This window comes from Balaenoptera acutorostrata, chromosome 2 (assembly GCF_949987535.1).
Source record: "Balaenoptera acutorostrata chromosome 2, mBalAcu1.1, whole genome shotgun sequence".
Classification (NCBI taxonomy): Eukaryota; Metazoa; Chordata; class Mammalia; order Artiodactyla; family Balaenopteridae; genus Balaenoptera; species Balaenoptera acutorostrata.
This window is the reverse complement of record NC_080065.1, coordinates 184,142,143-184,158,577: the sequence shown is the minus strand read 5'-3', so window position 1 is coordinate 184,158,577 and position 16,435 is coordinate 184,142,143. Positions and strand designations below refer to the sequence as shown.

The 16,435-nt window shown below is 55.4% G+C and overlaps 1 protein-coding gene across 1 annotated transcript; it reads right to left on the bottom strand.

Moving 5' to 3' along the window:
- Positions 1-1,259: 1,259 nt before the first annotated feature.
- HMG20B (high mobility group 20B) lies at positions 1,260-6,901 on the bottom strand. Its single transcript, XM_057541800.1, has 10 exons — positions 6,829-6,901; positions 6,489-6,544; positions 5,893-6,001; positions 5,202-5,405; positions 4,443-4,563; positions 4,051-4,097; positions 3,698-3,770; positions 3,257-3,472; positions 2,482-2,614; positions 1,260-1,955 (listed from the first exon to the last, which is right to left on the bottom strand). Exons 2-10 carry the CDS (start codon positions 6,524-6,526, stop codon positions 1,943-1,945), a joined length of 954 nt encoding a protein of 317 aa, XP_057397783.1. The 5' UTR covers positions 6,527-6,544; positions 6,829-6,901; the 3' UTR covers positions 1,260-1,942.
- Between the last annotated feature and the right edge of the window lie 9,534 nt (positions 6,902-16,435).

Sequence of the window (16,435 nt, the reverse complement as noted above, 5' to 3'; positions counted from 1 at the left end):
GTGGGAAGACATCCTTTTGTGCTAAAAGTAGGTAAAGATCTGCCCAGGAATGGTAAACTCCAAATTTGGGATGAGGGTACGGAGCCAGGGAGGGGATGAGACGAGGGAGCACACACTTGGAGGTGGGTGTGTGTCAGTATCGTTTTTCGAGTCTCCTGGGACAACCGTAACAAAGTATCACCAACTGGCTGGCTTATAAAGAACAGAAATTTACTCTCTCACAGTTCTGGAGGCTAGAAATCAGCAAGACCAAGCTCCTCTGACACCCTGGGTGGCATCCTTCCTGCCCATCCTGGCTTCTGTTGGTGGCTGGTCATCCTTGGCTTTCCTTGGAGGCGTGCTTTGCTTGTGTCTGCCTCTGTTGTCACATGGCTGTCTCCTCTCTGCGTCTGTGCCCAAATCTTTATCTTCTTATAAGGACATCAGTCATATTGGATTAGAGGCTGCCGCACTCCAAGATGACCTCATCTTAACTAATCATATCTGCAGTGACCCTATTGCCAAATACGGTCACATTTTGAGGTTCTGAGGGTTAGGGCTTCAAGATTTTCTTTGAGGGGACAAAATTCAACCAGTAACATCAGTGCTTGTCAAATTACTCCCCAGAATTTTTAAGCTGCCCCAAACATTCCATTAAAGGCTGAAGTCTCTGTGAGGGCTCCCCAATAAGTTAAGCATAGAATTGCCATCTGACCCAGCAAGTCTGCTTCTCGGGATCTACCTAGAAGTGAGGGCAGGTGTTCAAACAAAAACCTGTACGTGCATGTTCTCAGTAGCACGATTCACAACAACCAAAAGGTGGGAACAATCCAAATGGCCATCAACAGATACTGGATAAACACAGCGTGGTCCATCCACACGATGGAATATTATTCAGCCAGAAAAAGGAATGAAGCACTGACATACACTACAATGTGGATGAACTTTGAGAACACGATGCTCAGTGAGAGAATCCAGACACAAAAGGACACGCAGCATGTGATTCCATTTACATGAAATGTCCAGAACAGGTAGATCCAGAGACAGAAAGTGGATTCGTGGGACTTCCCTAGTGGTCTAGTGGTTAAGGCTCCGGGCTTCCAGTGCAGGGGGCATGGGTTCCACCCCTGGTCGGGGAACTAAGATCCCACATGCCACGTGGTGTGGCCAAAAAAAAAAAAAAAGTTGATTCCTGGTTGCCAGGGGCTGGGGAGAGTAGGCTTAGGACCCCAACAGAGGGTCCTGGCCTGTTTCCCTCCAAAAGACACACACTCACAAGCTTGAAATTCAAATTCCATTTTTATTTAAAAAGTCCAATTGAGCAGTGGCAAAGGGGCCCCCTCCACGGGGGTCCCTCAGCTGGATGAGGGTGGGGTGGTCAGTACCAGCCCCCCCATTCTGGGGTGCAGGAATGTGAGGGCGACGGTAGAGGGCCCCGCCCGGAGTGTGAGAGTGTATCCCTGCGGCGTGCCCGGCCGTGTGGGCACTTAGGGTGACACCTGCCAGGCAGGAGTCCCAGTGTGTCAGGTGTGGGTTTTCTCTGCCCTGTGTCCAGGGACTGGTCCTGGAGAGCCGGTGTAGGGTGTGTGACTCTCCCCACACCGGGCGTATGAGCGGCTGTGGGTCTCCTCCTGTCCCGGGTCACGCTGTCCACGCGTGGTGTTCCCACGTCCGCGTAGCGTGATGTGCCCTGTCGGTCGAGCAGGCCTCGCTGGGCCCTGGGGCCGTGGGGTTCTATGTGTGCTGTGCGTGGTGGGCGATTTTTCTGGGTTGGGGCGCTGGGGAGACTGAAAGCTAGAGGGATGCTGTAGAAATTTAATTTTAGGGGGGCTGGAGCCCCCAAGGTGCAGGATTGGGCCTGGCCCCAAAGGATGGACCCGCACCCCTCCTCCATGGGGTGGGGGTGGGGGAGGGGCCGTGACCAGGGCTTGGTCTTCTCTGGATCATGGGGTGGCAGACACCCTCATAGATGCTCACTGTGACAGAAGGGAGGAGATCTGTGAGGGGGGACCCCCATCATCTCTCAGCCCCACCCCCTTCCTGGGTATCCTAGAGGCCATGCCCCTCTGCTCCTTCAGATGCCAGGGTGGGGAGCTTGGAGTTCATCCCACCTATCCTGGGCAGCTGGGAGCCACCCAGAAAAACCCACCCTGAAGCTTTGGGGAAGCTCGGGTCCCCTGGGCCAAGGGGGTGCTGGACGATTCCCCAGAGTCGTAATAGAGTACCAGGCCGAATCAGCGCCCCCAGGGGCTAGGCCATTAGCCACCTGCATCAAACCAGCCCCACCTAGTAGATCCCGCATGGGCTGTGGCCTCCGTAAAAGAGCCGGCAGCCAGATCCCACTGGGCAGCGCCCACAGACCCCAGAAACCCCGCTGGAGGCCTAAAGCTAGTCTATTTCGCCGGGCCCCGCCAGCGAAGGTTTAGCCTGAGGCAGCCCCTATGCAAGGCAGCCCCAGCTGGGCTGAACGGGCCTGGGGGGCAGACCTGCCCGGGCACATACCTGGCGACCTGAGCCAGGATCTCCTTGATGCGGACGATGAGCTTCTCGTGCTGCGCGGGGTCGCGCTCGATGGCGCCGTGCAGCCGCGCCATGTAGAAGTCCAGGGTGCTGAGCGTGGGCGTCTCGCCTGTGCCTGGGGGGGGAGGACCCGTCAGCCGAGCCCAGCGGAGGAGTCACCGCGGTGGGGTCTCCACCGAAGCAGAGGTCAGAGGGTGGGGGTCTGTAAGCGCGGGGTCCTGGGGAGGGGGTCAGGGGCGCACTTCAGTGGGGCCGGGAGGGCGCGGTCAGGGCGTCTGTACCGGGGGAAATCAAGGTCAGCTGTGGCAGGGGTCAGACGATGGAAGTTGGAGAGGGCGAGGTCGTGATGGGGGGGGATGCGGGGGCTAGTGGGGGAGGGGAAGTTGGCCCAGGTCAGCTGAGGAAAGAACGCGGAATGAGGGGAGGGGTCAGAGGCGAGGCGAGGCGGGGCGCGAGGGCCAGCGTGGGCGGGGCTGGCGCAGCAGGGTGGGGCAGCGGGACGGGTGGGGCAGCGGGACGGGAGGGGTTCGGGTAGCCGGGAGCGGGGTCCGCAGGGGCGCGGCGGATTGGAGGGAGGTGAGGGTTTGTGAAGAGACTGGTGAAGGGGTAGGGGTAGGGCTCGCGGAGCCGGGCCAGAGGGGGTGGGACTCGAGGTAGCCTGGGCGGAGCCCGAGGTAGTCGAGGGCTGAGTTAGCGGGGCAGGACTCGCGGGGGTGGGAGGGGCGGGGCTAGGGTGTTGGGGGCGGGGCCTCCGCACCCGGCACCGGCAGCGAGGCGAAGCTGGCGGTGAGCGCCTGGCGCACCGCGTGGAGTTGCTGCTGCAGCGCCAGTGTCCGCCGTTCCTCTAGCGCCAGCTCCTGCTCCAAGCGCTCGCGCGCGCTGCTCATGCTCTGCGTGTGCCTCTGCAGCACCGCGTTCTGCTCCTCGAAGGCCACGTTCATCTTCCGCAGGCGCCGCAGCTCCGCCTCCCGCGCTGTAGGCGGGGAGCCGGGTCAGATCCTGGCGCTTTCCTGCCTTCCCTCAGCCGCGCTTTGCCCCTAGCTGTGCCCCCCGCCAGGCCTTCCGTCACTGCTCTGCCTCCAGCCCCACACCTCAGCTCTCTGGTCTACGGGGGCAGGAGAGGAAGGCACCCACTGCCTACCCCCTTGGCGCCCTCTGGGCCCAACACTTGCTCCAAGAACCTGTGGTCAGCGCTCACCTTTGTTTTGGTCCAAGAACTCTTCCGTGAAGATGGGGACGTCGAAAGTGGAGAAGCCGTCACAGTCTCCACCCTGGGACGACAGGACAAGGTAGCAATATTTTTGGGAGGGGGTGGGAGGGCAGCCACACCCCCTCTGGGACATCCCCTAAGCTTGGGAGGGTCTCCTCAGGCCACCTGGGTCAGAGTCCATTTTACAGCCTTCCCATTGTGTGGCTGTCCAGCCTCTGCTTGCACACATCTGGACCGGGAGCTCACTTCATCCGAGGAGCGATGGTCCTCACTCACCCAGAGGTCTAAATACCTCCAGACCTTTCTTGCCCAGGTGTCCTCCTTGGAGGAGGGAAGCTTACCTTGTGTCCATTCAAAAGGGTATTCATGAGCCCGGAGCTGGAGTCCTCTGGTGGGGGAGGGAGGAGGGCAGGGTGAGCCTCCCAGGTCTCCTCGGACCCCACGCTTTGCTCTGCACGTGCTGTTCCCCCTGCCTGGAACACCATCATTCCCCTCCCCTAGTCAGCCCTACTCATCCTGGGTCAAGATCCCCACCTGGTCCCCTCCCCCCGCCCCCGCATCTGTGTGTGCCCAATCTCAGCGCTGACCAGCCCTATTCACTCACAACTGTCTGGTTATGTGTGTCTCATTCCCATGGGACCGTGAGAGCCCTTTGGAGGGGGTAGGTTGGTCTGCCTGTGTCACCTATCTCAGAACAGGCACTCAGCTGCCTGGGGGCTGGGGCCCTTCGCACCTTTCTTGATTTTCTTTTCCTGGATCTTCTCTGTGCACATCTTGTAGGCTTCTGACTGCTGGTATGCCCTCAGCTCCTTCATGTACTGCTGCTTCTCCCGCTCTGCCTCGTCCAGGTACCGCTGGCGGGGGCAGCATGAGAAGGCTTGGCCCAGCCCAGGGGCAGGGTAGCCCTCGCAGGCCAAGACCCCATCTCCATCCCTCAGCTCACTGTGCTGCACCTTCCCACAGCGCCCTACTGCCCTCCAGACAAAACCCCACCCTTCAGGCTGCTGCTCAGGCCACCTCCCAACTCCCTGACCTCACCGACCTCACCCCAATTCCAGCCTTTATAAACCACTCCCTGGTGTCTGAATGTCTGCAGGCTCCCACCTCCAGGCTGGACTGCCCTCCCAAACGCATTTTGCTTGTTGAAATCCCAGGGTAGAGGGTGCAAGCTGGTGCTAACGTTTCCTTGATATTTTTGCAATTTTTAAATTAATTACCAGAACTTAAAAACCATAAGGTTTCTAACAGAAATCCAGCCCTCACCCCTACTTCTTTAGTCTAACGTTGTTTATTAAGTTTTATGTCTATTCCAGCCTACTGCTACTCTCTCCTCCCTTCAACAAGCTGGAGAGAGCTAATGGGTGGTCAATTCTCCAGGTCCTGGAGTCCAGGAGGAACGAAGGACCCTCCACACCTGTTCCTTTGGGGTAAGTGGCTGCAGGTGGGTATCTGAGTGGGTGAGGGAAGGTCAGTGGTCCCCAGCCGTCCCCACCTGTTTCTCCGCCGGCTGCAGCTTGCTCCACTCGGCACCCAGCATCTTGGTGATCTCAGGAAAGGGCAGGTCCGGGTGGCGCGTCCGGATCTGCTCGCGCCGCTCGTTCAGGAAGCGCACGTAGCCGGTGACAGGTGCCTTGGGCCCATTCGGCAGGATTTTCTTCCGCTTCTTGCCTTTGGGCCAGCCGCGCTTCTTCACCGGCTGCAGAACCCAGCCGCGCCGTTGGGGGGGGCCTGGAGGGCTGGGGCCGGGCCCAGAGGGGAAGGGGCGGGGCCCTGAAAGACTTGGGCGGGGCCTAACCACGAGGTAGGACCCAGAAGGCCTGGAAGTATGGCCTGATCAGGGTTCAGGGTTGGGAGACTGGGGTTAAGGGACCCCTGGCCAGGGGTGAAGGGATCAGAGAAGTACTGGGGACAGAGGATCAGCCCAGGGATGGGGCTGGCTTGTGTTGTGGGCGTGGCCTCGTTGTGGCCGTGGCTTCCGTACTGGCTTCGATCCCTGGGCAGTGGGCGGGGCCTGGACTTAGAGTGGCAGTGGAGCTCTTGGGGCGTGATATCTGGCACGGGGCGGGGCCTCAGCATCTGGAGGGAAATCTGGACTGTGGGCGGAGCCACAGCGAATTCAAATTGAGTTCGGGGCGGAGCTTCAAGACTAAGGGCCGCCGCCACGACAGTGCAGGGACTCTCACCTCCTCCTCGTGTGACCCCTTCTCTCCGGCCCTCGGGCCCTCGCCGCGCTCTTGCTTGACAGCCACCACGAAGCCCCCATGCTGTCCTGGAGCCTTGCCGCTCGCCGGCCTGGAGCCATGGGAAGCCAGGGTCACCCCCCACTCCCCAACACCGACGGCGGAGTTGGCAGCGAGGGGCCTGAGTCCTCCCTCAGAGGAGGGCACTGAGAGGGTCAGGATCCGGGGGTTGAGGCAGAAGCACTAGGGGGGGCCACAGGGGGCGTGGGAGAGACTAGAGCCACGGGACGCCAGGGTCATCCACGCCCCCACGACGCTAGCGCTGGCAGCTAGGGGCCTGAGTTCTGGAAGCAGGGGTCAGAGGAGGTCAGGATCCGGGGTTCGGGCAAGAGCACTAGGGGAGGCTAGTAGGGGACCCCTGAAAGGGACTGGAGCCCGGAGGTTTGAGGGAGAAGCCCGTGGGGGCCCGAGGGGGAGGGCCTGCCCCAAGTCGGGGAAGTCAAGACCCTGGGGGGCGGGGGTCGAGGAGCTCCAACGGGACGAGGTGGGGGCTAGGCTGCAGCTCCGAGTGGGCTGGGGGGAGGGGATGTCGCACTCACGCGGCGGCCGCGCCGGGCTGCTTGGGACCGTGAGACATGGCCACTCCCGGCCGCACCTGGAACGTAGACGCGTGGCCGAGTGAGGGCCGCCCAAGCCGGTGACGGCGGGGCCGGGCTGGGGAGCCCCGGAAAGCCGGGTCCGGGGCGCCTGGGGGGGCCGGAACCGGGGGCGGGGAGGCCGTCGAGGGCGGGCGCCCCAAGGATCCTTTGTTGGGCAATCGCCCCCCCCCCAGGAGGCTCGGGTCCGCAACCCCCCGGCCCAGGAGGGGCCCCGCTCCGGCCCCTGGACCCCCGCGCCCCCGCCCCCTCGCAGGGCCCCGAGTTCCGCGGCTGTTTTCACCTCCAAAGAAACTTTCCCGGACCTCTCGGCTGCTACGACGCTCCAACCAACCGCCCCGAGCCCGCCCCTGCCGCCCACCTCTGCCGTCCGCCCCGCCCTGGCCCGCCCCCGGCATGCTAATGACGGTTCGGCGAGCGGTCGGATTGGGTATGCACTTCCCCTGGGGCGTGACCATGCAGATGAGGGTCGGCGCGCCCGTTGGTGATTGGCTGGCACGGCCGCTGAGCCGCGTGGGAGGTAAGTAGGGAACGCTGCGGGCGGGTGCGTCAAGTTCGGCTGCGCTCGGCGGCTCTCGGGACCAATCAGGATGCTTTGAAGCATCGCAAGGAGGAGCCTCTTAAAGGGCCAGTAGGCGCGGCGCGGACTCCTCCTCCCCCTCGGAAGTCGAGACTCCCCGCCCCTGCAGGATCCGGGGACCTGTGACTCCGAGTTGAGCCCCGCCCTAGTTGCCCTGGGACGGCGGCAGGTTGCTAGGGGAGGGATTAAGGTCTTTCGGAGCAGCCCCTTACCCCACGGCAAGATGGGGACCTGTTCTTAGCAAACCTGGCGGGGAAATTTCCCCTTTTTGACAGGACTTGTAGCCCCCGACGCCCCCGCCGTGCCCCGCCCTGCTCTGAGCCGGGGGCCTTTGGATGCAGGGGCTACTCTCCTTCCTGTGAAGGGGCCTCTGCTTTCTCTCCTGTGCAATGGGGATTTTGCACGGTGTTCAGGACCAGGAGGCTGGGATGCTGCGAGGATGAGACCGGGAGCTGGGCTGGAAGCATTTATGAAAAGGTGGTGTGGACAGGAAAATTGCAAGGACCTCGTGAAGACGGAGGGCCAGGAGACTCTGCCCTGGGATCTTGGGGACCCCCAGGCAGCAGCCTGGTCTTCTTACAGCCTGGACTGGGGTTACCTCTGACCCCAGGATGCTAGTTGTGGTTACTGGGTGCTCATGATGGCCCATTAGAACCTAAACAATCTGCCGACATCACCTTCCGGCTCTCACCTCCCTGCACTTTCCTTCTCACTCCGCACCGGCTACCTTGATGTTCCTCAGATACCTACATTTCATTCATTCCCACCTCTGGGCCTTTGCACTCGCTCTTTCTTCCACCTGGAGTGCCCTTCCCCCAGATTAAATGGCCCCCTTTTCAGTGAGACTTTCCCAGGCTTGTACCCCACCTCGTCTAATCTTTCCTCCATATGTTCGTTTGCTCCCTGTGAGCTGCCTGTTTGCTCATTGCTATATTCCCAGCACCCAGAACAGTGCCCACAGGCGCTCTCCATACATATATGTTGAATAAACAAATAGATGAATCATGTAAATTTCCAACAGGCAGGTGCAGCAGCTTTGGCAAACAGTCTGGCAGTTCCTCAAAAGGTTAAAAAAAAAACCATGGAGTTACCATGCGATCCATCCATTGCACTCCTAGGGATACACCCAAGAGAATTAAAAACATACATCCACAAAGACACTTGTACATGAATGTTCACAGCAGCAAGATTCACACTAGTGCAAAAGTGGAAACAGGGACTTCCCTGGTGGCGCAGTGGTTAAGACCCTGTGCTCCCAATGCCGGGGGCCAGGGTTCGATCCCTGGTCAGGGAACTAGATCCCACATGCATGCCGCAACTAAGGAGCCGGCGAGCTGCAACTAAGGAGCATGCCTGCCGCAACCAAGACCCAGCACAACCAAATAAATAAAATTAAAAAAAATTTTTTTAAAAAGCGGAAACAACCCAAATGTCTATCAGTTGATGAACAGATAAATGCTGTGGTCCATCCATCCAATAGAATATCATTGGCCATAAAAAGGAATAAATTGCTGATTCATGCTACAACAAGGATAAGCCTTGAAAACATTAGGCTCAATGAAAGATGCCATCACAAAAGCCCACACAGTGTATGGTTCCATTTATGTGAATTGTCCAGAACCAGCAACGCCAGAGAGACAGGAAGTGGATTAGTGGTTGCCTGGGGCTAGAGAATCAGTGGGGAGGGGCAATGGAGAGTAATTGCTAATGGGCACGGGGTTTCTTTTGGGGGTGTTCAAAATGTTCCAAAATTAGACTGCGGTGATGGTTGCATAACTCTTTATACTAAAACCCACGCAACTGTACACTTTAAATGGGTGCATTATCTGGTGTGTGAATTAAATCGCAATGAACCTGTATTTCGAAGAGCCAGCCCAGGGCTGAGGAAGATGAGCAGTTCCCTGGAATCTTGACAGACCCAGATTCCACACCTTGCTCTGTTGCTTCATCCGATGTGGTACTTCCCACTCTCACTTGCCTCTCTGCTGGGTTAGAAACTATGGATGTCTAGGTGAGAATTCCAAGCTAGAAGACAGGGGAAGACCCGCCCTCCGAGCCCCGCCTCTTTGGCTTGATTGACAAGGCTGGTGTTGGCATAGAAACTGTCCTTCCACTCCCAAGGTACCACACAAGGAATTCAGGGGTCTTCCTGTGTATCAAAAAGAAATGAAAGGGGCTTCCCTGGTGGCGCAGTGGTTGAGAATCTGCCTGCCAATGCAGGGGACACGGGTTCGAGCCCTGGTCTGGGAAGATCCCACATGCCGCGGAGCAACTGGGCCCGTGAGCCACAACTACTGAGCCTGTGCTCCGCAACAAGAGAGGCCGCGATAGTGAGAGGCCCGCGCACCGCGATGAAGTGTGGCCCCCGCTCTCCGCAACTAGAGAAAGCCCTCGCACAGAAACGAAGACCCAACACAGCCAAAAATAAATAAATAAATAAATAAATAAATTTTAAAAAAAAGAAATGAAAGGTTTTGAGGTTGATTTTTAAAATTTTTATTGGAGTAGAGTTGATTTACAATGTTGTATTAGTTTCAGGTGTACAGCAAAGTGAATCTGTTATACATACACATATAGGCACTCTTTTTTAGATTCTTTCCCCATATAGGCCATTACAGAGGATTGAGTAGAGTTCCCTGTGCTATACGGTAGGTTCTTATTAGTTATCTGTTTTATAAATAGTAGTGTGTATGTCAATCCCAACATTCCAATTTATTGAGGTTGATTTTTTTAAATTTATTTTATCTATTTTTTGCTGCATTGGGTCTTTGTTGCTGCGCGGGCTTTCTTTAGTTGCGGTGAGCAGGGGCTACTCTTCGTTGCAGTGTGCAGGCTTCTCATTGCGGTGGCTTTTCTTCAGTAGTTGTGGCACACGGGCTCAGTTGCTCCGCGGCATGTGGGGTCTTCCCGAACCAGGGCTCGAACCCGTGTCCCCTGCATTGGCAGGCGGATTCTTAACCCCTGCGCCACCAGGGAAGTCCCTATTGAGGTTGATTTTGAAAGAAGTTTGGAGCTCTTTGGCATCAAGACAAATTCCTTGCTGTGTGGGTATTTTGTAGAAAAAAACAAAAGTGTCTTGAGTCCAAACTGCATTGCATTCAGTCCAATGCATGCAATCCAGACACACACCACCCCCCAACAAGCAACATGTAAGAAGCAGCATTTCTGCTGTTTGACTTTACATCCTTCATATGTTTATCTAAAAGCAGATCCTTTTGCCCCCAAATTATAAATAGGTTTTTCTTAGCAACAAAGTTCTCTCAAGTCCTAGCTCTCAGTAAAACCAGGAACTCTAGCTGTCTAATGTCATATAATTTCTTGCTAGTTTCTTTGCATTCATTTCTATGCTCCATTTGGAAATTTTTATAGTATGAAATCAGGAGGAGTATCCCGATTTGTGGTCCTAGAAATATGAGATCTGTTAAGGATGGCTTAAATGTCTTTGTTTACAAAATTAATTTTATTATGCAAATAATGTGCAAATTCATTTCATTTGTACAAAATTAAAGTAGTGTATGAAGGCCACCATACCTCCACCATACTCTCCATTATCAGCTTGTTACATTTCTTAGCAAAACTTCTCCTAGACACACACACACACACACACACACACACACACACACACACACACGCACTCTATGAGTCTCCTAGGGCTACAGTTCTGGGGCCAGAAGTCCAAGATCAAGGGCTTGGTCAGGACTGGTTCCTTTTGAGGCCGTGAGTCTGTCCCATGCTCCGTGTGCTCTCCCAGTTTCCGGGGGTCCCTGGCAATCTGCGGCGTTCCTTGACTTGTAGAAGCATCACGGCATCTCTGCCTTCATGCGCACATGACGCTCCCTGTGCTTATGTGTCTGTGTCCAAATTTCCCCTTTTTCTAAGGTCACCGGTCATATTGTACTAGGGCCCACTCTGCTCCAGCTGTGACTCTTCATTACATCATTACATCTGCAGTGACTCTATCTCCAAATAAGGTCACATTCTGAGGTCCTGGGGGTTAGGACTTTCACCTAGGAATGTTGGGGGGACACAGTGCAAAACACAACACGTGCAGGACTTCCCTGGCGGTCCAGTGGTTAAGACTCCACGCTACCAATGCAGGGGGCCCAGGTTCGATCCCTGGTCAGGGAACTAGATCCCACATGCCCCAACCAAAGATCCCGCGTGTGGCAACGAAGATCCCATGTGCCACAACTAAGACCCGGCACAGCCAAATAAATTAATTTTTAAAAAACCCAGGGCTTCCCTGGTGGCGCAGTGGTTGAGAATCTGCCTGCTAATGCAGGGGACACGGGTTCGAGCCCTGGTCTGGGAAGATCCCACATGCCACGGAGCAGCTGGGCCCGTGAGCCACAATTGCTGAGCCTGCGCGTCTGGAGCCTGTGCCCCGCGACGGGAGGGGCCGCGATAGAGAAAGGCCCGCGCACCGCGATGAAGAGCGGTCCCCGCACCGCGATGAAGAGTGGCCCCCGCTTGCCGCAACTGGAGAAAGCCCTCGCACGAACCGAAGACCCAACACAGCCAAAAATAAATAATAAATAAATAAATAAATAAATAAGAAAATCCTTTTAAAAAAAAAAAACCCAAAACACACAACGCGTGTGCACGCCCACGCACGCGCGCACACACACACACACACACACATGAGTGTGAATGTATTCCTATATGGAATGTGAGCTCACATCTTGCTTTTTGGGATCACATGGCCATCATGCTGTGAACATCCCCTGCAAACTGTGAGTCCATAGCCTTTCTCCCAGTGGTTTTATATGTGAGGTCCAGAGCAGTACCTCGTTCCCTCTGGCGCTGGGTAACATTCCACAGCAGGACCACATCACCGCCTGTTTAACGAGCCCTGGCTGACGCAGGTTCTGGTCCTTCTCGATATGACTGTATTGCAGCCCCTGCTTCAAACGTTCCCAACCTGCTGTCTAATGCCCTTGGTTGGCTTTTCCAGGGTAAGTAGGAAGACGTGAAATTACTGGGGTGTGGTGCCTCCCGTTTATTTTTAAATTTTTATTGTTTTTGTCCATGCCGTGCTCATGTGGGACCTTAGTTCCCCGACCAGGACCAGGGGTCAACCCTGTGCCTCCTGAATTGGGAGCACGGAGTCTTAACCACTGGACCGCCAGGGAAGTCTCCCATTTACATTTCCTTTTTTTTTTTTAAGATTTTTTTGATGTGGACCATTTTTAAAGTCTTTATTGAATTTGTTACAATATTGCTTCTGTTTTATGTTTTGGTTTTTTGGCAGCGAGGCATGTGGGATCTCAGCTCCCTGACCAGGGATTGAACCTGCTCCCCCTGCGTTGGAAGTCGAAGTCTTAACCACTGGACCACCAGGGAAGTCCCCCATTTATGTTTTTAATGCTTATTTGCCAACATAGGATGGTTCAACTTCTCTCCACCCCCAGGAAGTATCAGGGTGTTGTCAGTGCTCCCAGGATATCCCAGCCCTGCTCAGGCTTTTTTACAGAGTGAATTTAATACAGGGGATAGCTTTCATGGGCATTGAAGGGCCGAGAAGGCAAAAGGGAAACACAGAGGTATCAGCTGCCGGAACGAAGGGGTGTGGAGACAGGGGTCTCAGACCTCTGAAGAGGGGGCACCCCCACTGCTGCTGGACCCTCAGGAGCTCAGGGAGGTGGCGCTGAGCCCCAGCTGTGTGACTTGGGCAATTTATCAAAACTCTCTGCACCTCAGTTTGCTCCCTCTGTGAAGTAGGATAATAACCATGTCTGCCTTTATGAGGTCTTTGGAAGGATATAATGACTTTAATTCATGGCACAGTGCTCAGAAAGATCAGGGAAGGCCCTGCCTAGGGGAAGGGATGACGAAAGGAAGGAGAGGTAAATGCCCAGCCCTCAGGGTAGGACAGAAGGACAGACAAGCATTGGCTAGTCTTGTCCACGGAGACTGAAGCCCCTGTTACAGAGAATTTTCTACTGCCATGGTTCCCACCTGGGGGCAATTTGCCCCCTCCCCTACCCCCACCCGGACTGATGTCTAGAGACAATTTTGGTTGTCACGACTGGGGCCGGGGGTGGGTGGGGACCAGAGATGCTGCAATGCCCAGGCCAGCCCTCACCACAGAGAACAATCCAGTGCCAACTGTCAATACTGGCCAGCTTGGGAAACCCTGTTCTAGGGCCCAAGAAGTTCTTTACCTGTCTGATCTCCCTAAGGCCTCCCAAGAACTCTATTCAGAGTTGCTACTCTCACCTCCATTTCACAGAAAGGGAAACTGAGACCCGGTGGCTTGCATGAAACTGCCTGGGTTTGGTCTTGGCTGTGGGCTCTGCACAACCACCCAGGGATCTAAGGAAATTTCTTCTGAGCCTCCATCCGAACCCTCCCTCTCTGAGTGCTCCCCCCACCCCCCTTTTTGACCTGGGTCAGAAGAAGATCAGAGCAAGCACCTCTCCTGAGGCTGGACAGGGGCCACCGGGATATCTGATCTCCAGCTGGGAGGAGGGGAGACGCGGGTCTGGCGTCTGAGGTGGCTGGGGGATGCTCTGGGGGCATCAGAGGATGTCCGGATCTCTCCTGACCACAAGCCTGTCTGTCCTTCTGTCCTTCCCTGAGGGCTGGGCATTTATCTCTCCTTCCTGTCATTCCTTCCCCTAGGCAATGGCCTTCTCTGATCTTCCCAGCAAGTCTGCCCCCGCCTCTTATTCGGGTCACTATGCCCTCCACTGGTGTCCCACCCATGCAGCTGAGGCCTGCTTTGGAATAAACCGCCCTCACCCTCACCCCCACAGACATTTTATCTGACCCTCCCCACTTCTAGAAACTCCTGTGGCTCCAGTGACCTGAGGGTAACTTCCCGACTCCTCCTCTGCCACTCAATCACCCTTTTTTTTTTTTTAAAGATTTTTATTTATTTATTTTTTATTGATTGATTGATTGATTGATTGCTATGTTGGGTCTTCGTTTCTGTGCGAGGGCTTTCTCTAGTTGTGGCGAGCGGGGGCCACTCTTCATCGCGGTGCACGGGCCTCTCACTATCGCGGCCTCTCTTGTTGCGGAGCACAGGCTCCGGACGCGCAGGCTCAGTAATTGTGGCTCACGGGCCCAGTTGCTCCGCGGCACGTGGGATCTTCCCAGACCAGGGCTCGAACCCGTGTCCCCTGCATTGGCAGGCAGATTCTCAACCACTGCGCCACCAGGGAAGCCCTCAATCACCCTTTTTGGTCTGATTCTTCCAGCCCCAGCACTGACCACGGGGGGCTCGGAGGGTGTGGCTCTGCCCCCCCCCACCTTAAGACTAGGGGCTTCAGAAGCTTTGGGGGTCCAGCATTGCTCAGCCTGAGACCAGATCCACTGAATGAATGAGTTCATGAATGAATGAATGAGTTCATGAATGAATGAATGAGTTCATGAATGAATGAATGATGATGCTTGGGAGGCAGCTCCCTGGCTCCCCCAGGGTCAGAATCAGCTTTGTTCCTGCCTTCCCCACAGAGTCAGGGCCAGGAAATACTAGCTGACTCTAACAGCGCAAGGACCCAGAGATCAGAGATGTGCTGTGCTTCTGCCAAACATCTCCTCGTTCCCCTGCTGCATCTGCCCCAAGGGGCTGCGGGGATGACTTCTTGTGTTCCTGACCCACACAGGAGGCGGATAAGAGGGAAAACTGAGCCACCTTTCCCTCCAGGTGGGCTCTCTCCTGCCAGTGAATAAATAACTCAAAGATACTGGAAGTCACAGGGAGCTCAGTTGGAAACTTGAATCTGCCTCTTGTTAGCTGCTTGCCCTCTGGCAAGGGACGTCTGTCTGAGCCTCAGTTTTCTCATCTGTAAAATGGGTGTGGGGACTTCCCTGGTGACACAGGGGTAGAATCCACCTGCCAATGCAGGGGACAGAGGTTCATGCCCTGGTCCGGGAAGATCCCACATGCCGCGGAGCAACTAAGCCCGTGTGCCACAACTACTGAGCCTGTGCTCTAGAGCCTGCGAGCCACAACTACTGAGCCCACGTGCCGCAAGTACTGAAGCCCACGCGCCTAGAGCCCGTGCTCCACAACAAGAGAAGCCACTGCAAGGAGAAGCCCGCGCACCGCAACGAAGAGTAGCCCCCGCTCGCCGCAACTAGAGAAAGCCCGCGCGCAGCAACAAAGACCCAGTGCAGCCAAAAATAAATACATTTATATATATTAAAAAAAAAGAACAGAAGCAATATTGTAACAAGTTCAATAAAGACTTTAAAAAAAATGGGTGTGAAGTGTTGAGGGATGAAAGGAGAGGAGGAATGCAAATAAAAAGCTTAGCCTAGTATTTTTTTTAAAAATATTTATTTGGCTGCACTGAGTCTTAGTTGCGGCATGCAGGATCTTTTTTTAGTTGCAGCATGCGAACTCTTAGTTGCAGCATGTGGGATCTAGTTCCCTGACCAGGGATCGAACCTGGGCTCCCTGCACTGGGAACTCCGCAGAGTCTCAGCCACTGGACTACCAGGGGAGTCCCTAGGCTAGTAATTTTAAAAGTCGTCTTCCATTTCCTTCGGAGAAATCAAAGGGGAGCATGCCCAGCAGGGAGGAAAGACTTGTGGTTCTTATCTCTCCTAATCCATTTATCAAAGATCTGGGTCTACCCCTTATCTCCTTTCTTCCCCTGCCAGGCTATCTCTCTTGGAGCCTCTATTCCCCATCCACACCAGTTTTTCAGCCTCCTTTTCATGAGAGAATTGTGGGTGGTCTGCGTCAGTGTGGGCGTCTGGGCCAGGCACCCCTTGGGCTGCCTGGGCTTCAAGTTTATAAGTGGGTTCCCCTCTGTTTCCCAATTTCTGTCTGCATTTCTGATTCTCTGCCTGTATGTCCACCATTCAATCGTTTGACAGATGTTTCTTGAGTTCCTACTATGTGCCAGGCATCGCTGGGGACAACGCAGTGACTAAGACGGACCCGGTTCCTGCCTTCACAGGGATCATGGTCCAGTGGGGGAGACAGTTACAATTGGGGCGGGGAGAGGAGGAGGTGTCAGGGTTGTGATGGGGGCAGCCCAGGACACTGTGGAACCCGGAGTAATAACCGAGGGGGGAGGAGAGGGTGCTGGAAAGCCTTTCTGGCTGAGAATATTGAGAGAACACTTAAAGGATTTCCCTGCTGGTCCAGTGGTTAAGATGCCTCGCTTCCACCGCAGGGGGGCGCGGGTTCCATCCCTGGTCAGGGAATTAAGATCCCACCTGCCGCGCGGTGAGGCCAAAAAGAAAAAAAAAAAAAAGATAACGCTTATATCCTTTTAAACATACATTATACCCATTCTAGAGCTCGGGAGACTGAGGCCCCACGAAATGGACTCGTCCCAGCCGGAAG

What these genes read in the sequence shown, in the direction of transcription:
- HMG20B (XM_057541800.1), bottom strand. Translation starts at nt 6,526, where the DNA reads ATGTCTCACGGTCCCAAGCAGCCCGGCGCGGCCGCCGC. An exon ending in GTTCTTGGACCAAAACAAAG is followed by an intron (nt 3,473 to 3,697) that starts GTGAGCGCTGAC and finishes CCCCGCCTACAG; the next exon opens with CGCGGGAGGCGGAGCTGCGG. An exon ending in CGCCTCGCTGCCGGTGCCGG is followed by an intron (nt 2,615 to 3,256) that starts GTGCGGAGGCCC and finishes CTCCCCCCCCAG; the next exon opens with GCACAGGCGAGACGCCCACG.